Source organism: Anolis sagrei, chromosome 5, assembly GCF_037176765.1.
Source record: "Anolis sagrei isolate rAnoSag1 chromosome 5, rAnoSag1.mat, whole genome shotgun sequence".
Lineage (NCBI taxonomy): Eukaryota > Metazoa > Chordata > Lepidosauria > Squamata > Dactyloidae > Anolis > Anolis sagrei.
In genome coordinates this window covers 74,422,784-74,447,617 of record NC_090025.1, presented here as the reverse complement: position 1 = coordinate 74,447,617, position 24,834 = coordinate 74,422,784, and the positions used below count along the sequence as shown (strand labels likewise).

Genomic DNA, 24,834 nt, shown 5'->3' with positions numbered 1-24,834 from the left:
GATTAGCATTTAACAGGAAACAGCCTTGCAGCTTCAAAGCCCGGCTGTTTCCTGACTGGGGAATCCTTTGCTCCAGCAGACAAGAGTCCTTTGTCTCACCCTGGTCATTCCACAGATATATAAACCCATTTTCCTACTTCCAACAGACCTCACTACCTCTGAGGATGCTTGCCATAGATGCAGGCGAAACGTCAGGAGAAAATGCCTCTAGAACATGGCCATATAACCTGGAAAAACCTACAACAACCAGTGATTCTGGCCATGAAAGCCTTCGACAACACATCCCTGTTTGACACCTGATTCCACCTTAAATGGAATCCTAAGATCTACAGAGATGCTCACAGGAACACCTCAGCAAGCGGGAGACCAAAAGTGGCAGGCTAAAACCGGGAAGGACGAGTTGGAGCAGACACCACAAGATGCAGAGCCAACCTTAAGAAATGGGGCTACAAAGTGGAGTCCACAGGCCACCTACTACATTGTAGCCTGAGCCCTGCCACATGCACAATGGAGGACATTCTCATAGAGGCACTCCAAGTGGCCAAGTGGTCAAAGCAAAACGAATACAGTGCCAAGTTTGCAACTTTGTTTGTGGTTTTAGAACTGTATTTTCAATTCGCTTCTGCACGAAGAGTAAAATCAAAGAGAAGCAGACGCTGGGGAAGGCTTCGAAGGGAAGAAAACTAGTCGGGAAGAGGAAGAAGGAAAAGAGGAAGCTGGAGGCAGAGGTCCGAGAAGGGAAGATGCTTTCCGAAGTCGGTGGAGAGAGAAGAGAAGATGCTGCGGGTGGAAGTGGCTTCCAGGCTGAGGCAGGTGCGTCTTTCTCTCTTTGGACCCAACTCAACTTGGCATCCCATTTGGTGCGCTTTGGTGAAGCGCACCAAAGAGCCTCCGAGGGCGGGAGAAAGGGGCAAAGAAGGAAAAGAAGGAGGGAGGAATGGGGAGGGGAGGGCTCCCCAATAAGGAGCTTGAGACGCGCGCCGGCTTCCAAGCATCACGTGTCAAAAGAGTGGCTATAAATCCCCACGCGAAGGAGGCGAGACAAGGGGGGCATCAAGGATCCAGGGGAGGTCGAAAGAGAGAGAGAGAGAGAGAGGAAAAGGAGGGGGGTTTGGAGTCCCCTTTGTTCAGCGCTCCCCATAAGAGGAGTCCCGGGGACGGGTCTGGGGCAGAAGGAGGGTCCCAAGAGGAGCTCAGCCATGTCGCGCTCCTTCTACGTGGACTCGCTGATCGTGAAGGACTCGGCGCGTCCCCCGGCGGAGCACCCTCCCCACCCGCACCAGCACCCTGCTCAGGACTTCCTCATCCCGCTGGGCGTGCCCGCGCCCTTGGTGATGTCCATGCCCCCCGCGGGAAGCGGCGTCCACGGGTGCGGAGGGGCGTCGCGCAAGGGCAGCGGATTCTGCGTGTGTCCGCTCTGCGTGGCCTCGCACCTACACGCTTCCTCCTCCTCCTCGGCCCGAGGAACAGGAGGAGCCGCCATCCCTTTGCTGAAACATCACAACTTCTCCACCGGAGGAGGAGGAGAAGCACCCTTCAGTCACCCGCCGCAGCCGCCCTCCCCGCAACAGTCCGGATCGGCCACTTCAGTGGCAGCCAGGGTCCACGCCTTGGGCCACCCACCTGTCTGCACAGCCGCCGCCTACACCCTCAGCGACCCCCGGCGCTTCCACTGCCTCGGCATAGGTAAGGGGAGATTCTCCTCCTAGCCTCATTCCCGACCATTCCTGATTCTGCTCTTTGACAGCCTGACACAAGTTTGGGAAGTCCTAAGTCGCCAGTGTATTTGTCCAAAGCTTTGTAGTTTCCGTGTCTGTGTTCTAGCAGCATTTTCTCCTGATGTTTCAACTGCAGAATGCTGCTAGAATACAGCCATACAGCATAAATTAGTATAAAACTGATAAAAATAGAAGGTGCGCAGGAAGCTACATATCTTTTGACCAAAAAACGGGCAATAGCAACGGCATTGTCTGTAGCCTCCAACAATTCCTCCTCTGGACATGAGACAGGGCGCAGTGGACAAGCATACAGATGCGGAGTTGTTTGTTCTGCTCCACAGTCACACAAGGTGTGGGATTCTTTTAGGTAGTGCAATTTTGCCAGGTTGTCTTTTGATAATAATAATAATAATAATAATAATAATAATAATAATAATAATAATAATAAATTATTTATACCCCACCATCATCTCCCCAAGGGGGCTTACATGAGGCCAAGCCCAACAACACATCAGTAAACAACAAAGCAGCAAGCAAATACAACAGTCTGACCATTCCGCTTCTGAATTTATTTGGGGACTTCCAGGTTGCCCATTCTTGATTTGCCCCTGGAGGAAGACCCTCGTGGGAGGGGGCATCCAGTTGGGATTTCCTAGTCTAGCTGCCCAGAGGGATAACCTTGCTGTTGTTGGGGGAGGGGGAGTGTGCCAAGAGGAGTGGTAGTTCTCATAAAGCTTTCCCTTGATTTGAGTGTACTGGGAGGATGCTGGTAGCCATGTGTAGTGGGTGACTTTCACAGTGTTCAACCTTATGTATCACCCATTTAGCAGCAACTTCCCGTTGCACATCAATGGGGGAGCAATGCCAGCCAGCTTGTAGTTTATCAACAGGTGTAGGTTTAAGACATCCTGTGATTATTCTGCATGTTCCATACAATGCTATGTTCACCTGTTTTGCGTGGGCATACTCGGCAGTTAAGTAATACAAGGCCAGGAAAGGACACTACACCCCGACTTTCCCAAAGTTTGTGCCCTACTGTGGTCATGCTGACCTGGGAGGGTTGGAGACTTGGAGTGGGAGGCCCAAAAGGGATATTTACCAAGTTGTTGGGCAATTTTGGGAGCAGGAGTTCCCTCAAAGCAGCTCCTCTTCCAGAGGCCCCGTGGCGCAAGCTGACCGAAAAGGGAGTGGGTTGAGCTCCAGTCTGTCAGCTCCAGCTTCTCATGCAGGGACATATACGGCTCTGGCCCAGCATACATGTCCCACCTTGAAGTTTAAGAACTGCTGGGGAGGCCCTGCTCTCGCCCCGCCTTTGGTGCAAACACGCTTGATGGGAAGAGGGACAGGGCCTTCTCAGTGTTGCCACCCCCGCCTGTAGAACTTGCTCGCCAGTGAAATCAGGTCAACATCCTTCCTCACCTTCAGGAGGACATTGAAAACATGGTTATGGGACCAGGTCTTTGGGTAGTTGGCAAAGAATTGACAATGGTAATAATGGCAATGTTATGGAAAATGGACTATGGATAGGCTTCCGATTGTGTTGTGCTTGCTGAATTCGTTTCTTCATAAGGCTAGACAGCCAGTATTATTGTACTTTCTATTAATGTACTTTTTAAAAAAAGTTTTAAATTAATTTAATATATCATTTATATGTAATTACTGTATGTATTATTTCTATGTAGTGGTTGAGAAGAGTGGGGGTACAAATGTTTGAAATAAATAAATATAAATATAAATAAATAAATAAATGACAGAAGCCCCTCACAGAATGGTAAAATTTCCCCTGCTACGCTTGCTGTGGCCCACATGGGGCTTCTGTGTGGGAGGTTTGGCCCAATTCTGTCGTCGGTGGGGTTCAGAATGCTCTGTGATTGAAGGTGAACTACAAATCCCAGCAACTACAACTCCCAAATGTCAAGATTCTATTTTCCCCAAACTCCATCAGTGTTTACATTTGGGCATATTGAGTATTTGTGTAGAGTTTGGTCCAGATCCATCATTGTTTGAGTCCACAGTCATCTCTGGATGTAGGTGAACTACAACTCCAAAACCAAAGGACACTACCCACCAAACCCTTCCACTATTTTCTGTTGGTCATGGGAGAACTGTGTGCCACGTTTGGTTCAATTCCACCGTTGGTGGGGTTCAGAGTGCTCTGTGATTGTAGGTGAACTATAAATCCCAGCAACTACAACTCCCAAATGACAAAATCATTTTTTTGAGTGAAGGACATAAATTGGGTTAAGTGTATCGTGTCCAAATTTGGTGCCAATTCCCCCAGTGGTTTTTGAGTTCTGTAAATAGCACAAACGAACATTACATTTTTATTTATATAGATTATATTTGTATACCGCTTTACTCAGCCACTTCCCCCGGACCATGTCCTTCCTGATGGCCAAGTCTCTCACACCAAAAGCGACTTGCAGTGTTGACCCATCAGACTGACAGCGTCATAGAATCATAGCCTTAGAAGAGACCTCATGGGTCATCCAGTCCAACCCCCTGCCAAGAAGCAGGAAAATTGCATTCAAAGCACCTCCGACAGATGGCCATCCAACCTCTGTTTAAAAGCCTCCAAGGAAGGAGCCTCCACCACACTCAGGGGCAGAGAGTTCCATTGCTGAACGGCTCTCACAGTCAGGAAGTTCTTCCAAACGTTCAGATGGAATCTCCTTTCTTGTAGTTTGAAGCCATTGTTCCATAACTCTATCTAGACGTCCCAATGCCCATCCACTTCTATGTAGTCATCCGACTTAATGCCATTTTATTTTGTTGTCCAACCTTTCAGCCCTCCCACTCCATACACATATATTACTCTTCCCCTTCTACACATACCCAACACACACATATCTCGTCCTGGGATTGGTGAAGGCCAGCCACCCTTGAGAAAGCTAGGCCACGACTTTCCAAAGCAAGCCTGATCCCTCAGATCCGTCGTTTCCACACTGCAAAATCCTCCCGAGTCTATCGCGGCATCCAAAATGGTTCTGCTATCTTCTTTGGGTTTGTTCCATGCGGTGCTTTGAATGAGATTTTCCTGCTTTTTGGCAGCAGGTTGGACTAGATAGCCCAACTCTATGATTCTATGTTCTATGACCCCAGAATATCTTCAGGCAGGGACCTCAATTCTTCGACCATCAAATCCAAGAGTTAAATAACAGTGCAGACACGGGACAGAAGGCTTTGGTTTAACTCTTCTTCCATCCGATGGGGAGCCAAGGGGTGGTTGAGGAGGAGTCGGAGAGGCTGGAGGGGCCTGTGTGAAGGGGTACAGCCCTCCGTGTGTCCCAGTTTAGCACCAAATTTGTGAAGGATTGTAAATTGAAAGGAGGGCAGGCAGGTAGGTGTCTACAAAGATAGGCTCTGGAGAATCAGGGCCCTTCCACATAGCCATATAACCCAGAATATCAAGGCAAATGATCCACAATATCTGCTTTGAACTGTGTTATCTGAGTCCACACTGCCATATAATCCATTTCAATGTGGATTTTATACAGCTGTGTGGAAGGGGTCTCAGATTTTTGGGATCCAGATGGACCCCAGAACGAGATGGGGAATGCCTCTGTGGAAAATTTAGGCTGAACTCCAATGACACAACTATGTCATCAAGACTCTCCTTAGTCTGTTGCGCAGCAAGTGGATTCTAGCACAAGACACACAGGCAAGAGGAAAAATGAACAGAAAAACTATTGCTCTTAATAGCAGAGGTAAAGCATAAACTTGCAGTGTTGCATACAAAAATCAAACAGTGCAACAAACTTACATAGTCCTTGTAATAAATATAGAATAAGGCATCTTCATCTTCAATCAAAGTAAAGGTAAAGACTCTGGGGTGTGGTGCTCATCTGGGGTGAGCACCACACTCACCACTCTGGGGTGTGGTGCTGACATTAAGACTCTGGGGTGTGGTGCTCATCTCCATTTCTAAGCTGAAGAGCCAGAGTTGTCCATAGACACCTCCAAGGTCATGTGGCCGGCATGACTGCATGGAGCGCCGTTACCTTCCCGCTGGAGCAGTACCTATTGATCTACTCACATTTGCATGTTTTCAAACTGCTAGGTTGGCAGAAGCTAGGGCTGACAGCGGAAGCTCACGCCGCTCCCCGGAATCAAACCTGCAACCTTTTGGTCAACAAGCTCAGCAGCTCAGCACTTTAACCCACTGCGCCACTGAGGGCTCCTAATCAATCTTCAATCAAATTAATTAATCTAATTAATTAATTAATCTAATTCATCTTCAGTCAAATGAGAGAGCAAAACATAAACCTTAAGTAGATAGCTATTCTACCATAGCCTTCTTCAGAGTAGCATAACAGCTTCTCCAAACTGCTCTCCTGAGCAAAGCCTTTGAGTATAGAGCTCCTCAGAGCAAAAGCTGAACTGTATTCTAAAACACATACAGTTATACCCCACCGGGTGTGACCCAAACATGCTGACTGACCTACATTACCAGCTGCACATAATAATTACCATCATAAGGTTTTTCTTTAACGCAAGCATTATCCATCAGAAGGGTGTGTCTGACTGTACCTTCAGGTTGCCTGTCGACCTCTGGTGACCCCATACATTTTATAGGGTTTCCTTAGGCCCCTTCTACAATGTCATATAAAATCCAGATTCTCTGCTATGAGCTGGATTATATGGCAGTGTAGACTCATATAATCCAGTTCAAAGCAGATAATGTGGATTATCTGATTTTATAATCTGGATTATATGGCAATGAAGAAGGGGCATTTGACAAGAAACACCTAAAAGTAGTTTTTTCCAGTTCCTTTCTCCAAAATAATGGTATGGTCTCATGTTCAAGGATTTACCTTCCAAGATGGAACCTGGTGCTTTTGGGTAATGTCAGGGGACAGCCTCTACCTTTTTTAGGCCCCTGCAGGAGTGTTCCCAATAGAATTGTCTTATATGGGACTACACACTGACTTCATCATGCAGTTCAGACTCCATTATTTGGCGGTGTGTATATCCAGCCTTGGTCTGATCAGCAGCAATCCAGGGGGGTGACAGGAGGATTGGACTCTCTGCAGTTCTCAGAGGTACTCTAGATTAATGTAGGTGTAACAGCAGCAGCAGCAACAACAATTTTATTTTTGTATCCCCTCTCCATCTCCCCAAGGGACTGGGGTGGCTTACATGGGGACAAACCCAGTCAACATAGTTAAAATATCAACATAATGAAAATAGACATCGTAAAACAATATAAAACAACAACAACACAACACAGTATAAAAACAACCATCTAATGGCTTGAAATAGTAAATAGTTTCTGGGCACTTTAGCAGATTTAGCATGTTCATAAGTCCAGCATTGAACTGCATAGACCTGAATTGTCTAAATTGGCAGGGCCTCCTCTATCTGATCAAACATGGGAAAACACCTTTCCCATAATACTAGGACCTAAGGCAAAGTATAAGATCTTAGACAGATCTAGATTAAAACACATGTTTTGACAACACTATGAAATCCATTTATAGAATTACAAATCCTTTAGAAATATTAGACACATTATATCCCCCCTTGTTGTTGGCCAGGGCTCTATTAGTTTTACATCTAGCCAAACATGCATGCAGTGAGGCCAAAAGAGTGTTTTCCTGGCCCTGGAACCCCAACTAATTTAGAAAGCATGCCCTACTTTGTAACAACAGCAACAACAATAAAAGAGGGAGGCAAACTTCCTCTTTTAGAAGCTTCCTGGAGTAGCAATTCACAGCCCAAATAGGCTGCAGCTCTCTGCATTCACAGTCTTTCATGCCCCACGCTTGTGCTACTTCTGTGTACTTCACTGTGAAAATATTGAGCTTGGAGATACATAGACAGACATATTTTTGGCAGTTCCTCAGTTAAGGGAAGAACATTGCATTCATAACCCTCCAAGTCACCCATGCCTGATCTACGCAATGGCAATGTGGTAGGGGATTCTGGGAGTTGTACTCCATTGCAAGATGGCATACTTTTTAGCAATTTTGAAAAAACATTTATAATTTATTTATTTATTTACAGCATTTATATACTGCCTTTTTCATCCCTGGGGGGACTCAAAGCGGTTATGGTCTCCAAAAACACCTTTTGGAGACCATAACTTTTAAGAAAAGTATAACCTTTCAGAGAAGAGGCAAAAACCCCTTTGAGTAGAATCTTCTCTTGTGGTATATAACTAGGTATAATTATGCAAGGCAATGGTTTCAGTTGTTAGACTGAATAACCTGTTATTTCTGATCTGTTAGGAAAAGAAAGATTTGCCAGTGCAGAAGTGTTTTTCAGCACCCAAATTATATATACTCTCCCATAAAACAACTTGTTTTATATCATTTGTTTATTTATTTACTGTCCAAAGGGGACAGAGCGGCTTCCAAACTAGCAATAATTTGCTTCCACATGAACATAAGACAAACAAAATACAATATACACTGTGTGTTATATCATGAAAACCATGAAACACTAACATATAAGATGTTAAAAGATTAAACATAGACTAAAATCATAATCCGGAAGCCATTCCAATCACATTGCCATTCACTTCCCAGCTGTATATCCCTGTGCTACTCTCCAAAGCTTGGTTCTATAGCCAGGTTTTAACTTGCTTTCTAAAGGATAGGAGGGAGGGGCCTGATCTAATTTCACTGGGAATGAAGTTCCACAGTAGAGGGGCCACCACTGAGAAGACCCTGTCCCTTGCCCCCATACACCCAAGAGACAAAAATGAAGAAGACTTGGATAAAAATAACATATTTTGTTTATTCATAACCTTCATGTGTTCAGCATAACACAGGTACAAAAACTTATTAGCCCAGTTTCAGACATGTTTGAGATAATTCTCTGTGCCATCTGGCCAGGACATCTCTCTTATAACAAAACAGATATCAACAAGTCACATTCTTCGGGCTCTTCCGCACAGCCTTATAACCCAGAATATCAAGGCAGAAAATTCCACAATATCTGCTTTGAACTGGGTTATCTTGAGTCCACACTCAGACAATGTAGGATTTTCTGCCTTGATATTCTGGGATATAGGGCTGTGTGGAAAGTCCTTAGGTTATCTGAGTCCACACTTCCATATATTCCAATTCAAAGTAGATATTGTGGAATTTTCTGCCTTGACATTCTGGAATATAGACCTGTGTGGAAGGGCCCCTAGACAAAAGGAGAGAGAGAAGAGAAAATGTGGTCTGCAGCCCCTTTTATAACTTCTCCAGGCCCTTCCACACAGCCATATAATCTAGAATATCAAGGCAGAAAATCCCACAATATCTACTTTGAACTGGGTTATCTGAGTCCACACTGCCATATATTCCAGTTCAAAGCAGAAAATGGGAGATTTTATTCAGCTGTGTAGAAGGGGCCTCAGAAACCATAGAGTTAAGGAAGCTGCATACCAAAACATACATACAGGAAACAGCCAGCAACAATATCACAGATAAACATTAGTAGAGAAGGCTTGAAGAAGTTGCAATTTCCCACAAAGCTTGTGACAGAAAGGCATCAGTATGGTGGTGATATTCTGGCAAGGGGACCAAGTTTGAGTTTTGTCCTAAGACTCAGGAAGACTAGGATATAAATTCCCACAAAGTCATGGAAACTCACCACATGACCCTGATCACAAGAGCCTCATGGTGCAATGGGTTAAACCAGGGGTCCTCAAACTTTTTAAACAGAGGGCCAGGTCACAGTCCCTCAAACAGTTGGAGGGCCAGATTATAATTTGGAAAAAAAAGAATGAATTCCTATGCACACTGCACATATCTTATTTGTAGTGCAAAAAACACTTAAAAACAATACATTAATTAAAATGAAGAACAATTTTAACAAATATAAACTTATTAGTTTTTCAATGGGCCTTAGTTTAAGGACCCCTGATATATCCCATATGCATGGGGGTATTGGGGTAATGATACAAACGGTTTGCTAGGGTACAGGCCCGTAGCCAGGATTTCGATTGGGGGGGGGCTGAGTTTGTTGGGGGGGCTGAGTCTGAGTGAAAGAGGGTCTACCCTAGCAAACCTTTTGTATCGTTACCCCAATACCCCCATACATATGGGATATATTGAGTATGGTGATCACATCATGATATGAATTAACATAACAGTTTAAATAATGTACCAGTAAGTACATGCAGTCATGCTGGCCACATGACCTTGGAGGTGTCTACGGATAACGCTGGCTCTTCGGCTTAGAAATGGAGATGAGCAGCACACCCCAGAGTCAGACATGACTGGACTTAATGTCAGGGGACTACCTTTACCTACCTTTACCTAAGGCCTTTTTGCGAACCACCATGAGAATTTCGGGGGGGGGGGCTGAAGCCCCTCAAGCCCCCTCCCCCGCTACATGCCTGCTAGGGTAGAACCTCTTTCACTCAGACTCAGCCCCCCCAATCAAAATCCTAGCTAAGGGCCTGGTCAGATCAGGGAATTATTCATCTTTCCTTCAGGGAAGGCACATTGGAACAAGTTTTCAAGCTCCTCCTAAGGACTGTCAATGAGGGGGCTTGCCTAATATCCTTAGGGAACGAGTTCCAGAGTGGAGGGGCCACCACAGAGAAGGCCCTCTCCCTCGGAGAGCGAGAGAAGGGCCTCTCCAGACTATGGAAGAGGGTTCATAAATAGAAATACGGTCTATTAGGCAGGTCCCAAACTGTTCAGGGCTTTGTAGGTAAGAACCTGCACCTTGTAAGCGGGCATATCTCGTTCACTGATGCATCCTTGGACTGCCATGTATTGTGAAACTGTACTCCATTCTCTTGTTGTAGGAACTATGTATTGTCGAAGGCTTGTAGTAACTTTGGCATACTCTCAGTGCCTGACTAGTGAGAGAGGCGCTCTGAGTGTTGGAAGGGGCTGGAGGTTTGGGGGAGTCTTCATCCTTCCTCGCCCGCTTTCTAACTAGAGCCTTTTGATCTCTCCTCTCGACCCAGGCGCTTCGGACGGGACGGGCCCGCTGCAAAACGGGAAGCGGATGCGGACGGCCTTCACGAGCACGCAGCTGCTGGAGCTGGAGCGGGAGTTCTCCTCCAACATGTACCTCTCGCGGCTGCGGCGCATCGAGATCGCCACGTACCTCAACCTGTCCGAGAAGCAGGTCAAGATCTGGTTCCAGAACCGGAGGGTGAAGCACAAGAAAGAGGGCAAAGGCGCCCAGCGCAACACCCACGGCGGATGCAGCTGCACCGGAAACCCGGGCCGGTACCCGCGCTCCGAGGACGAGGACTCCCTCTCGCCCGCCTCCGCCAGCGAGGACAAGGAGGCCTCCCCCTTGTGAGAAGACCCTTCGGCTCAGACCAACCAAGCCATGAGTCTTTGCCCCTCCGGTTCTGAACTGTCCGACACAGTCATAGAATCATAGAGTTGGGAGAGAACTCATGGGCCATCCAGTCCACCCCCCTGCCAAGAAGCATTCAGAGCACCCCCGACAGATGGCCATCCAGCCTCTGTTGAAAAGCAGCCCCAGAAGAAGTTCTCCCCCCCCCTTTCTCCTTTCCAACATTTCACATGGCCATGAGGATGAGGAAGGATAAGACTCCTTTTTTTGTACAGATCTGTATATAAACTTTGCAAGGTTTTCTTATTTTTGGGGGGAGGGATAGTTATGAAGGGGTAGAATCCGAATTAAAGTGGTTTCGGTTTTCTCGTTTGTGATTCTTTTTAAAAATAATAATAATCAGAGTTGTATTTATATTTATTTAAATAAAAGAGGTCAAGACAAGAAGCAGTCTGCTTGAGAAAGGAAAGAATGGGTCGAACTTCTATGGGCCAAAATGACCCCAAATTTGGTAACAAAGCTCCTCACAATCCAAGGAGTGACAATCACTGAAAAAACCCCACAAAAAACCAACAAAAATACATTTAACATTCACAACAGGTGGCCAATCAATTGGCAGGGATCCCTAAAGCCCATCCAATCCAACCCCCTCCTTCCCTCCCTCCTTCTTTCCCTTCCTCCCTTTCTCTACTTCCCTTCCATCTCCATCCTTTACTTCTTTCCCTCCCCCCTTTCCCTCCTTCCTTCCTTTCCTTTTCTCCCTTTCTTTCCTTCCCCCCCCCCTCGCCAGTTTCATCCTCCTTTATTAAATCTACAGTGTAGATGCACCCAAAGTCACCCCTCTCACACTGCCATGAAAAATCCAGATTATCTACTTAGAACTGGATTATATGGCAGTGTAAACACACACATACACATACACATATTTATGAATGAATGTTGGATGACTGGCTCTCTCTCTCTCTCTCTCTCTCTCTCTCTATATATATATATATATATAACACAATACTTATATATCATATATATATACACACACACAGAATATAATGTTACTATTATATACTGCTATATTAAATAGAAGGGAGTATACCATGATATTGGGGAGAACAGATAGGAAGGAAGGAGAGAAGAAAGGAGGGAGGGAAGGAATGAAGGAGGGAAAGGGGGAAGGAAGGAAAGAGAGATGGAGGGAAAGAAGGAAGGAGGGAAAGAAAGAGGGAAGGAAGGAAGGAAGGAAGGAAGGAAGGAGAAAAGGAAATAAAAAGTGAACGAAGGAAGGAAACAGGGAAGGAAGGAGACAAAGGAAGAAGTAGAAGTAGAAGTAGCACTTTTCTTAATCAACAATCTAAAGTCTAAAGCATCTCTCTATTCTGAGAGTCTAATAGAGTCTCTACTCCAGTGGTTCTCAACCTGGGGTCCCCAGATGTTTTTGGCCTATAACTCCTAGAGATCCTAACAGCTGGTAAACTGGCTGGGATTTCTGGGAGTTGTAGGCCAAAAACATATGGGGACCCCAGGTTGAGAACCACTGCTCTATAAAACATTCTGTTTCCACATTTTAAAATGGAGTCTGAGATCTGAGGAAGTCCCAGATCTGATAACATGGTCTGCCGCCCCTCCCACAACATAGAGTTAAAGGAAAACTGCATACCAATACACACATATACAAATACAGTAAGCAATCTCAATTATAACAAATTACTAGTGGAGGCTTGAAGAAGGTTGCTATTTCCAACACAAACTTCATGCAAAACAAAAGGTGTAACAGCCCGGTCCTGTCCCAGATATTCCCAAAAATAAATCCTTCTAAGTATATTAAGGAGGGCTTATTTCCTAGGCCTCTGTATGTGTGTACATACATACAAACCTCATGGTTTCTCAAGACTTGTGAATTACAAGTGGGCATGGGACTAGCTGGATTTTCAAAATTGCCTACAAATAGCTTAAAATCCATATCCCATGCTCAGTGTTAAATATGGTTACAGTACACCCCAGCACACAAGAAGACTCCTTCTGCTGACAACTTCAGCTCAGGGATACGGAACTGCTGAGCTGCTGAACTTGCTGACCAAAAGGCCCAGTTTCTGCTAACTAGTAGCTCAAAAACATGCAAATGTGAGTAGATCAATAGGTACTGCAGAAGGTAAGGCGCTCCATGCAGTCTTCTAGGGACAACTCCTGCTCTTTGGCTTTGAAATGGAGATGAGCACCAACCCCCAGAGTTGGACATGACTGGACTCAATATCAAAGGGAAACCTTTATCTTTAAGAGACCATTACTTTCTCATTTTCTTGTGTTATCCATTATTAGGCTCAGCTCACATTGGTAACAAAAAAAAACTCAACTGCAGGACAGGCCCTATAGTTGGGCAGAGTGAGTTCCCTTTGAAGGACAGGAGCTATTGTAAGCGCCACCTTGTTGCATCCTAGGTCCCTACAAGTGGCAAACCATCCTTGTGAAGGACTTTGGAAAGCCTGGAGAAACATGGAGATATAGGGGCACATTTTCCTATCCCTGCTTCAGGGAATCTTCTCAACAGCAGCATGCCAGTAATGGTGATCACAGCCAGAAGTGAGTTCACTTTAATTTCTTGTCACCCCATCTCTCTCTCTTCCTTCTCTGATACACCATTCCCATCCTTTCTTGGACTTTCTCTATTTTACTCTAATGTCATTTTCTAAATATGAACATTTCTTTATGTATCATCTCCCCCTCTCTTCTCTTTCTCATTCTGATCCTTGCCTCTGCCTCTTTTTCCCTTTCTTTCTCCTGTTGACTGTCAGAGGAAGGACAAATTGTTCTTTCCAGAGGTCAGAACTGGTTGTTTCCAGATGGCCTTTGTATTTATATATGTGGTTTTCCAATATCATAGTACATAAGGCCCAGAAAACGAGGGAAAGGGTATATTTCTTCCACTTTTCTCTCATTTAAAACTTCAGACTTCCACATATAGTTCAGAAGATAGGGACCTAAATGCTGCTGCAAGCCATCCTATTCTGTTTGATGTTGGGAGTTAATCAGTAGGGATGTGCAATCCATTAAAAAAGGTTCAAATTTCATTACAAAAGGGGGAGGCTGGTGCTTCATTTCTAAATTGTTTCTTAATCGCACTCGGAGAAAAATTCATGACGAAATTTCATTATTACTTCATTATAGTAATTGCGCGCACACATTGATTATTATAATTGAGGAACCTTCAGGGGCTCCTCTCTCCCTCGTTTTTAAAGCTATTGTGGTGAAACCTACTACAATGGTAGAACACATTTACCACTGTTAGCCCACCAAATTTCAGAATTTTTCACTTATACATAGATTTTTGGTGAATTTCCAAGTTTTAGAGAGGGACAGACCTCTCTCTGCCATCCTGATTGGTGCTTTCTGATGTTGATGCAGTCTGGGAAATGTAGTTTAGGACAGGGCCTTTTGAATTTTTTTGGCATAGGGCTCCTCCCTTCCCAAAATGCACTGCTCCCTCTTTTCACCACTAATGCGGAGAGTAGATGCCATTAATTCCAGGGAGAGGAATGGCAAGGCAGGCACTAAGGCAGGTACCAGGCAGCCTTTTTGTCTTAATGGTTTTGCTTCCTTGAATATGAAACTGACTGTGGGAGTCTCCCCAGATTTACAAAACTAAAATAAAAAGTATGGGATAAGCTTTTATTCTAAAATATTTGGTTGTTTTTTTTGTCGTGTCAGGAGCGACTTGAGAAACTGGAAGCCGCTTCTGGTGTGAGAGAATTGGCTGTCTGCAAGAGTGTTGCCCAGGGGACACCTGGATGATTTGATGTTTTTATCATCCTTGTGGGAGGCTTCTCTCATGTCCCCGCATGAGGAGCTGGAGCTGATAGAGGGAGCTCATCCGCCTCCCCCCAGATTCGAACCTGCGACCTGTCGGTCTTCAGTCCTTCCGGCACAGGGATTTAACCCACTGTGCCACCGGGGGTTCTTAAAATATTTGGTGTAGGCCACGCAAACGCTTCGGATATGGCTTCCGACTTCCAAAACTTCCAATTTTCTTATTGGAAATGAAGCTTTACCATCTCCGCGCAGTGGAGATGGTGGAGCAGTTTGCCTCTTCCCACGAAAAGTAGTTCCTGTCCCTGTAAAGTAGTTCCGGCTGGAACTACTTTACAGGAGGCGGAGCCAGGCTCTTAGTACTGGCCCGCCCCCTTCCTCATTCTGAAGCTGAACGTCGACCCACCACTCCCGCCCATTAAACAGTATATTAGGGTTGCCATTAGGGGGCCGGGTAGGAATTTTTTCCCTCTTATGTTCTGAGAGGGTTTTTTGCCTACCCTATACTGTTACAAGGCAAATTGGGATGGTGTGACTTTAAATAGGTTGTCACGATAAATAATTCGGAAAAGCTAATAATTTGGTGTACGCCCAAGACACACCCTTCAGGGGTGAAGGCCATTAACTAAAACACTCACCTAAGGTTCAATTTGATGAGGTGAAGGGAATTATAATGGCCTAAAATAGAGAGATTATGGTCTCGGATACTCTGAGAGGGACCTCTCCGACACATTTCCTTCAGAGGTTACATGGATTGGGTCTCCAGGGGACCCGGGTGTTTCACCCTAACTAGCCCTGAGGTAGGCCGGACAGAGACGCTACCTCGGCTTTGCCACCAAGTTCAAGATCCATAAAATTGAGATCCAGTCAAAGTTAAACAGGTAACAATTAATAAAAGTTGCCCATATTTCAAATCCAAATATTGTTGCGTGGTCTCGATATTTGGGGGGATAGCAGGCAAAAGAAAATATCCAGCCAGATCTATGTGGCCCTTGCTTTTACATGAAGCAAGAGTCTGCAACTGCATGAAGCAATCTTATAAATGTTTCCCTCTTTCTCTATGTCGGGAGCCCCCAGTGGCACAGTAGGTTAAACCACTGAGCCGCTGAGCTTGTTGACTGAAAGGTCACCAGTTTGAATCCAGGAAGCAGCATGAGCTTCCACTGACAGCCCCAGCTTCTGTCAACCTAGCAGTTTGAAAACATGCAAATGTGAGTAGATCAATAGGTACTGCTCCAGCGGGAAGGTAACAGTGCTCCATGCAGTCATGCTGGCAACATGACCTTGGAAGTGTCTACGGACAATGCTAACTCTTTGGCTTAGAAATGGAGATAAGCACCACACTCCAGACTCGGACACAACTAGACTTAATGTCAGGGGGAAACCTTTACCTTCTCTATGTCTCAAGTTAATATTGATTTGAAGAGATCACTTCCTTCCCCCCCCCCCCCAACACCAGGTTTTCTCCCTCCAATTCTGACACTTAACTTTCAATAACCAAGCTGTTCTTAACACTCACCAGTCCTTTGGGAGCCCAGTGCTACAAAAGAGGCTCACCCTGAAATGGAGCAGTAGCTATGTACCCCTATGCCTAGTCTGCAACTTGTCTATAAAGATAAAGTAATACTTCAAACTTATGTGTCAATTTGTTCTTTGTATTTCTCTCTTCTGTTCTAGCTGATGTCCTTTATCAGAAGAATGTATCACAATGTTTACAACATGATTTAGTTTGTTTTAAGCATGGTTAACTTAACTTGAAATCACTGAGAGCTTACCCTATCTTTAATGTCTCAGTACTGTAGACTTGTTCTTCATGATAACTCCATCTTATTAGTCCCTATGGTAACTTTCTAAGTTTTCCCTCACAAAAAAGTTCTGATGCTTTCAACCATTACCTAGCAGCCCAGTCAGCATGCTCAGTGCCAAGGGACTACTGCTTTTGTGGTGGTCAAAGGCTTCCTAGTCCTGTTGATGAGTTTTCTTTTAGTCCTGAAATTTTAGCAACCTCTTCAAGATATGTGAAATTGTACTGTTGGAAGGATGGTAGCCATGTACAATGGCTCTGTTATCACAGGAGTTCAGGGCCCATCAGAGAGAGAATGTGCAAATAGCCACTAATTGTGGTGGCAGCTGAAAACATTAGCACAGGCATGGGCAAAATTTAGGTCTCTGGGTGTTTTGGACTTCAATTCCCACAATTCCTAACAGCCTCAGGCTTAAGCAGCTGAAGGGGAAAGGGAAGGGGCTCGAAGCTGTTAGGAATTGTGGGAGCTGAAGTCCAAAACTCCTGGAGGGTCAAAGTTTGCCCATGCCTACATTAGCATCTAGCATACACAATGAGGGCATATTTAGCTCAATGTTGCAGTTTTGTGGCAGTTCAGGGACACTCTGAGAAAATGAAAATGGTGTGCATGGCTAGAGAGCAAAGTATAATTATGGGAAGATGGTGAAGTTAATAGGAACCTGCTGAAACCTTTTCAAAAGGGAATGATGTGTGGCAAACATGTACTACTGAAAGATGAAAAGCAAATAATCCAGAAATTTTAGCAATGTGGTCCAAACATATTTTGAATAAGGGCAGACTTTCATCCCAGGTGTGTCAAAATGCTTTGATGTCTCTGTTGTGTGTCAAGATGTTTAGTTTTTTTCTCATTCTCATGTGCTCCAAATTGACCACAGATTAGATGTCATTAAGAGTAGAAGGGTATACTTGTGGAGGCTGATGTTTCATAGAAAGTATTACAGACAGGAATTATGATCTTTTATATACCTCAAAGAAGAACATCTGAAGTCTTGGGGGTGTGGGAAGATGGGCTCTTTTTCACATTGTGTGTACATACTTCTGCCCTCTATTATTTAAGCCTGACCAATGGTAAAAGGATTCCTGCCAATATTATACACTGGCAGTGGACAAAATGCAGTGTACTGCTGCTCAGAGAAAAACAATTTGAGCATCTCAGATAAAATTATAATTTGAGATGAAATTTGTAACTCTGGATAAATCATTATTATAACATTTATTCTTCAGTATATTTGTGTTTATTTTGTCTTCAAATAATAATCAAATCTACTATTATCTATTAAAGGGTATATACATCTTAGGAATACTCTGCTTTACTTCAGCAATAAAATATACTGAAGTTATCAGGATCTGCTTGCTTTTATGAGCTGTGAATTTTAACTCTAATTACCATAGGCCTCTGGTGGCACAGTGGGTTAAAGCACTGAGCTGCTGAGCTTGTTGACCAAAAGGTAGCAGGTTCGATTCCAGGGAGCGGCGTGAGCTTCCGCTGTCAGCCCTAGCTTCTGCCAACCTAGCAGTTCGAAAACATGGAAATGTGTGTAGATCAATAGGTACCGCTCTGGCAGGAATGTAATGGCGCTCCATGAGGTCATGCTGGCCACATGACCTTGGAGGTGTCTATGGACAACGCTGGCTCTTCGGCTTAGAAATGGAGATGAGCACCACACCCCAGAGTCAGACATGACTGGACTTAATGTCAGGGGACAACCTTTACCTTTACCTTACCATAGGCCCTAGTAGTTAGTGCTAAACCAGCACTTCTCGGTATTTAGCTTCAATGTGTTAGAGTTAGAACTATCTTAAAACTCAAAAGACAGTTCCATTTAGTGACTAGGCCAGTTTCTTTCCATGTAGAGAGAAGAATCAAAGCATGACTCAAGTTTGATTTAGATTGGTGAAATTTAAGCGTGCACTTAAGTTTCCCACTAAAACACAAAGAGAGTGCAGGCCTCTCTTAACTCGTAAATAAATTTCCACTGATCTTGATGGAATGTACTTGATGAGAAAGTGTGTTTAGGGATGTAGTAGTGGGCATGTTCAGTGATTTTTCTGTGGAGACCTCAAAATTATCTCTTTGGGGACACAGAATTAAATGAAACAAACTTGATTTTAAGTAATTGCCTAAAGGAGAGCCTGGAAAAGTTTATTTTGTGAACTCCAACTCCCAGAAATGCTTGTCGTGATGTTTGGTGTTAGAAGTTTCTGAGAGTTAATTGTAAGTTTTTACACTATGGTTGGAAGCTCTTTTTCACATTAGTCCATAGTTATAGTAAGAATGCCTTTCATCCAGATTTCAAAGCAACAAATAAGGCACTGTCCCATCACACACAGGCAGGCATGATTCCCTTTTGTAGGAAATGACTAGTTCTAGATTAATTAAGTCATGACCATCTCAATCTGCTGCTGAGCTGGAGTTGGCAGTGCCCAATACTGAGCATGGAGAGTTGGCCAGCCTTTGCTTTTTATTGTCTGCATTTTCTCTATAGAGCAGACAAAGAGGGATAGAGGGTGAGTGAAAAGCAGGAGGCGTATTTCAAACAGGCCAATGAAGGCGGCCTGTCACTTAAGACAAGAACCAGAGTGCTTTGATGACTTTGTATTGAAGCATCCCTGTTTCCAATAAGTGACTCCAACTCCCTTGAGACAGAAGCTGAAAGGAAATTTAAGGGGATGACACTTCAAGTGAAGCTACTTTAACTAGGCCACTCCAGGGCAAAAAAAAAAAAAAAATCAGCTTAAAGTGAAGGAAGAAAGATATGCGGGATGGAAGACTTGATCTGTGGGTTTATTTTGTCTTTTCCCCAAAGTCAAACAAAATGTAAAGATTCAGACTTCTATAAAAAGGAGAATCTGAAATCCAAAATCCACAAAAGGGTGATGTCTTTACTTGGGAACCAAAATGTAGAAAAAGCATTATGTGAGCTTTCAAACTTCCCTGCCTTCTTAATCAAGCAAATATGTTTTTTAAATCCTACTTTATAGAAAAGGACTGCATTCTGTCTCTGATGTTAAACCCATTGGATGACCTGGGGAAGTTGCACTCTCTCAGCCTCAAAGAAAGGTAATGGCAAACCTCTTCCAAAAATATATTGTCAATAAAACTCTATTGGCGGTAATTAACAATAAAGCCCTCAAGCAACTAAGACTATGACTGAGGAATTCTCTTGGAGTAGGAAAATTTAGAGTAGATAAGGAAAGTATGAGCATTGGAATATGACTTTGGAGAAGATTCAACTCCATGCTAAGCCATGGAAACCCCCAAATGACATTGGCAAGTCATACTTTCTCAACCTCAGTGGAAAGCAAAGGCAAGACCCCTAAGACCCCTTTTACACTGGCATACAAAACCCAGATAATCAGCTTTGTACTAGATTATATGGCAGTGTAGACTCACAGAAAAAGTTCTGATGAAAAGAGAAAGAAAAGAAAGGGATAGAAAGAAGGGGTGAAAGGGAAAGAGCAAGAGAGAAAGAGAAAAGGGAGAGAAAGAGAAGGAAAGAGGAGAAGGAAAGGTAGAGAAAGGGAGGGGAGGAAGAGAGAAAGAAAAGAAAGGGATAGAAAGAGGGGGAGAAAGGGAAAGAGCAAGAAAGAAAGAGAAAAAGGAGAGAAAGAGAAGGAAAGAGGAGAAAGAAAGGTAGAGAAAGGGAGGGGAGGAAGAGAGAAAGAAAAGAAAGGGATAGAAAGAGGGGGAGAAAGGGAAAGAGCAAGAGAGAAAGAGAAAAGGCAGAGAAAGAGAAGGAAATAGGAGAAAGAAAGGTAGAAAAAGAGGGAAGAAAGAAAAGAAAGGGATAGAAAGAGGGGAGAAAGGGAAGGAGCAAGAGAGAAAAAGAAAAGGGAGAGGAAGAGAAGGAAAGAGGAGAAAGGTAGAGAAAAGGAGGGGAGGAAGAGAGAAAGAAAAGAAAGGGAAAGAAAGAGGGGAAGAAAGAGAAAAGGGAGAGAAAGAGAAGGAACGAGGAGAAAGAAAGGTGGAGAAAAGGAGGGGAGGAAGAGAGAAAGAAAAGAAAGGGATAGAAAGAGGGGGAGAAAGGGAGAGAAAGAGAAAGAGAGAAAGAGAAGGAAAGAGGAGAAAGAAAGGTAGAGAAAAGGAGGGAAGGAAGCGAGAAATAAAAGAAAGGGATAGAAAGAGGGGGAGAAAGGGGGAGAAAGAGCAAGAGAGAAAGAGAAAAGGGTGAGAAAGAGAAGGAAAGAGGAGGAAAAGAAGAGGAAAAGGAGATAATGTGGGGTTTTATTCAGCTGTGTGGAAGGGGCCTCTCTGGGCCCTTCCACATAGCCTTATATCTCAGAATATCAAGGCAGAAAATCCCACAATATCTGCTTTGAACTGGGTTATCTGAGTCCACACACTCAGATAATGTGGGATTTCCTGCCTTGATATTCTGGGATATAGGGCTGTGTGGAAGGGCCCTCTGTTTCTTTTGAACCTGGCAAAGTGTAGTCATTTCTGAGGGACCAACTGACAAGCGAAAGGCGGGAGGCGGGAGGATTATGGCGAAAAGGAGGCCCGGCAAATTAGCCAACGGTTAATTTAACGCGTTTTCTGGCCCCCGAATTTTCCAGTCATGGAGGCAGGTGAAAGCCCAGTCTCACGCCGGCTCTTTCACGGGAGGGAATCAATGGCTCTTTTTTCCCTCCTTCTTCTCCAGCTCCCGAACCCTTCTTCATATATCACGAGGGGGGAAAAGACACGCCGTGAATACGTGGCACTTCTTCTTTTGACAAAAGCTATCTGACAATTACTATTAATGGAATTAGGCCCGACCCGAGGCAGGTGTGAGGGGAAGAGGCAGCTCGGATGGGCTCCTTTCCCTCCCCGCCTCGCCACGGTTTCACTACAATGAATCCAGATTAAGGATGAAATGAGCGTTTTATGAGCTCTTTTCCCCTCACAAACCCGGATCCGAAGTGTCAAAACACAAAAACAGGAGGGACAGGGGACATTTCTCTGAAGGCAGGGTTTGGCCATTTGGGCGGGAAAGGAAGATAAATGGAAACGTGGTCGTTTAATCATTAGCTGCAGATCATCATTAGCAGATACTCCCATGTCCCTTCGACATTGCCATATAAAATCCAGATTATCTGATTTGGAGCGGATTATATGGCAATGTAGAGTCATATAATCCAGTTCAAAGCGAATAATGTGGATTATCTGCATTGATAATTGTTACACTCCAGGACAGGTATAGCCCTCTGATTTTAAAACACCAAAAGTTAAGTTGGGAACAAACAATCCTTTTTTGTGGGTTGTTGTAGGTTTTTCGGGCTATATTGCCATGGTCTAGAGGCATTCTCTCCTGACGTTTCGCCTGCATCTATGGCAAGCATCCTCAGAGGTAGTGAGGTCTGTTGGAACTAGGGAAAAGGGTTTATATATCTGTGGAATGACCAGGGTGAGACAAAGGACTCTTGTCTGCTGGAGCTAGGTGTGAATGTTTCAACTGACCATCTTGATTAGCATATAATGGCCTGACAGTGCCTGGAGCAAACTTTTGTTTAGAGGTGATTAGATGTCCTTGTTTGTTTCCTCTCTGTTGTTGTGCTGTTGTAATTTTCCTCTCACAACCACCCTGTCAGACTACACAGAGAAGCCATTGAAATCCACAAGCATGTGGACAATTGCAACAGAAAAGAGGAAACCATGAAAATGATCAAAATCTGGCTACCAGTATTTAAAAACTCTAAAATTCCAACAGCACAAAAACAGAGAGGAAGCTTTATATTGTATTGTGTGGTGTTGTCTTAGCAGTACCCTAAGAGTTGGTTATTGACGGGCTGAATGCCAAGCTGCAAGCCTTTGGGAGTTATTGGTTTTAAGGGTTTTATTGTCAAGATTTGTTCAGAGGGAGCTTGGCTTTGCCTTCCTCAGAGGCCAAGAAAGTGTGATTTGTCCAAGGCCGCTGTAGTGGAATCTACCTTTAAGATGACAAGGCCGAAGCCTGCATGACAGTAGCTGTCATCTTGGAAGGCAGGCAGAGACAGGAGGAGGAGTCAAGCCAACTCCTGATTGGGTATAGCAATTGGGGGAGGAGTCGGTTGAGAGAGGGAAATAAGCTGTCAGCTTTTGACAGAGAGAGAGAAGTGTCTTGAGACACAGAAGGATGAAATGTTAAGATAGGAAGTTACAGTAGGAATCTGACAGGGAAAGAAAGTTTTAAGTGGGCCTTTAGAATAGGGAATAAGCAGACAGACAAGGGCTAGGGTTACTGTATTAGCAGGATCAGTAACAGAAAGACTTGTCTGTTTATACTGAGGAAAAGTATAAGAGTGCTTATTTGCCCTGTGGGAGAGACAGATAGGGATCTGTTCTCAAGTGATACTGTGTCTAAAGATAGAGCAGTGTGTTTAAGGAATCTCACAGTTGATAAAAGCTTTACTGTCAGTGGAACTACTTGTTTAAGTAACTAAGTCTCTACAACTGAATTACGCTTCTGTACCCCTCATGCTATGAGGTGATATTTGTTCCAAGTTCAATAAACTCTTTCTAGTTCACTTTCAACTAGTGTATGCCTCAGTCTACCCAGCTCCTCAGAACTAAGTCTGTCAAACCCATTTTAAAGTCCAGTCATCCAGTGAAGAAGCAATAGAAGAATCAAGAGCTCAAACACACCTTACCTACAGCACATTCACACCTTTGGTTCCTTGGGCCAATAATTCTGAGGTGGTGGCGGCTAATACTATCAATAACATCGGTCATTGACATATTCAACTTATGGTCAGCCTCTAAATTGTATTACAGCCGCCCAACCTGTTTCCAAGGCCAACGTCCAAAATCCAGTTTATCCCAGGATCTAATCTCAGATTATCTGCTTTAAACTGGAATATATCAGTCCCCACTACCAGATAACTTGGAATAATGGGATAATCTGGGATAAATGGCAGTGTGGAAATGGCCCCAACACGCAAATTACTAAACTTCTCAAAGTTAGGCCTGAAACCTGTGTGTGTGTGTTTTGGATATGTCTGCAATTTTGGAGGGAAATAGTTTAAAGACCAAAAAAAGGTTTAGCTGTTGTGTGTTTCCGAGTTTATGGCCAGCCTATGCAGGAATTTCTTGGCAAGCCCTGTTCAGAAAGGTTTTGCTTTTGCCCTTCCCTCTGAGGCTGAGAGAGTATGACTTGCCCAAGGCCACCCAAAGGGTTTCATGGATAAGCAGGAATCCAAGGCCTTGTGTTGTCGAAGGCCTCACCTACATCTAATCATCTATCACAGGCATTCTCAGAGGTGGAGGGATAATGCAGGGGGGATCCTTTGTTGGGAGGTATTAACTGGCTCTGACTGATTCTTGTCTGGAATTCCCCTGTATTTTTAGTGTTGTTCTTTACTTACTATGCTGGTTTTAGAGTCTTTTAAAAAACTGGTAGCCAGATTTTGTTCATTTTCATTGTTTCCTTCTTTCTATTGAAATTGTCCACATACTTGTAGATTTCAATGGCCTCTCTGTGTAGTCTCTGCAGTCTCCCAACATAGGATTCTCCAGGCATTAATCAGCCAGACTTTGAAGTTGCAAGGCCGTTAAATGCTAATCAAGGTGGCCATTTGCAACATTCACACCTGCCTCAAGCAGACAAGAGTTCTTTCTCCCACCCTGGACATTATTCCACAGATATATAAACCTCACTTGCCTAGTTTCCAACAGACCTCATGACCTCTGAGGATGCCTGCCACAGATGCAGGCAAAACGTCAGGAGAGAATGCTTCTGGAACATGGCCATACAGCATGGAAAACTATCCGCAACACAATTCAAGCTCTGGTCTCCAGAATCCTTGGGCCCTTCCACACAGACATGTAACCCAGAATATCAAAGCAGATAATCCACAATATCTGCTTTGAACTGGATTATCTGAGTCCACACTGCCATATAATCCAATTCAATGTGGATTTTATTCAGCTGTGTGGAAGGGGCCCTAGACTCAGGCGATCTACTGTCCCTTCTACACTGCCACATAAAATCCAGGTTATCCACTTTGAACTGGAGTGGAGCAGTTCTAGCAGTGTAGACTCCTATAATCGAGTTCGAAGCAGATAATGTGGATTATTTTAGATAATCTGGACTATATGGCAGTGTAGAAGGGGGTCTACATTGCCATATAATCGAGATGATCAAAGAAGATAATTCTCATTAACTGGATTATATGGATCTACACTGTCAGACCCATATAATCCAGTTAATTAAGACTTGTCTCATAAGTAAAGTCCTTTTCACACAGCTGTATATAATCTGGACTACATGGCAGTGTAGAAGGGGGTCTACATTGTCA

The 24,834-nt window shown here is 44.1% G+C and overlaps 1 protein-coding gene across 1 annotated transcript; it reads left to right on the top strand.

Moving 5' to 3' along the window:
- Positions 1-1,023: 1,023 nt before the first annotated feature.
- Positions 1,024-11,175, top strand: GSX2 (GS homeobox 2). Its single transcript, XM_060776180.2, has 2 exons — positions 1,024-1,686; positions 10,636-11,175. Exons 1-2 carry the CDS (start codon positions 1,200-1,202, stop codon positions 10,977-10,979), a joined length of 831 nt encoding a protein of 276 aa, XP_060632163.2. The 5' UTR covers positions 1,024-1,199; the 3' UTR covers positions 10,980-11,175.
- Positions 11,176-24,834: the final 13,659 nt, after the last annotated feature.

Coding starts and splice junctions, on each gene's coding strand:
- GSX2 (XM_060776180.2), top strand. CDS start 1,200: ATGTCGCGCTCCTTCTACGTGGACTCGCTGATCGTGAAGGACTCGGCG. Junction 1,687..10,635: donor CTTCCACTGCCTCGGCATAG/GTAAGGGGAGAT, acceptor CTCTCGACCCAG/GCGCTTCGGACGGGACGGGC.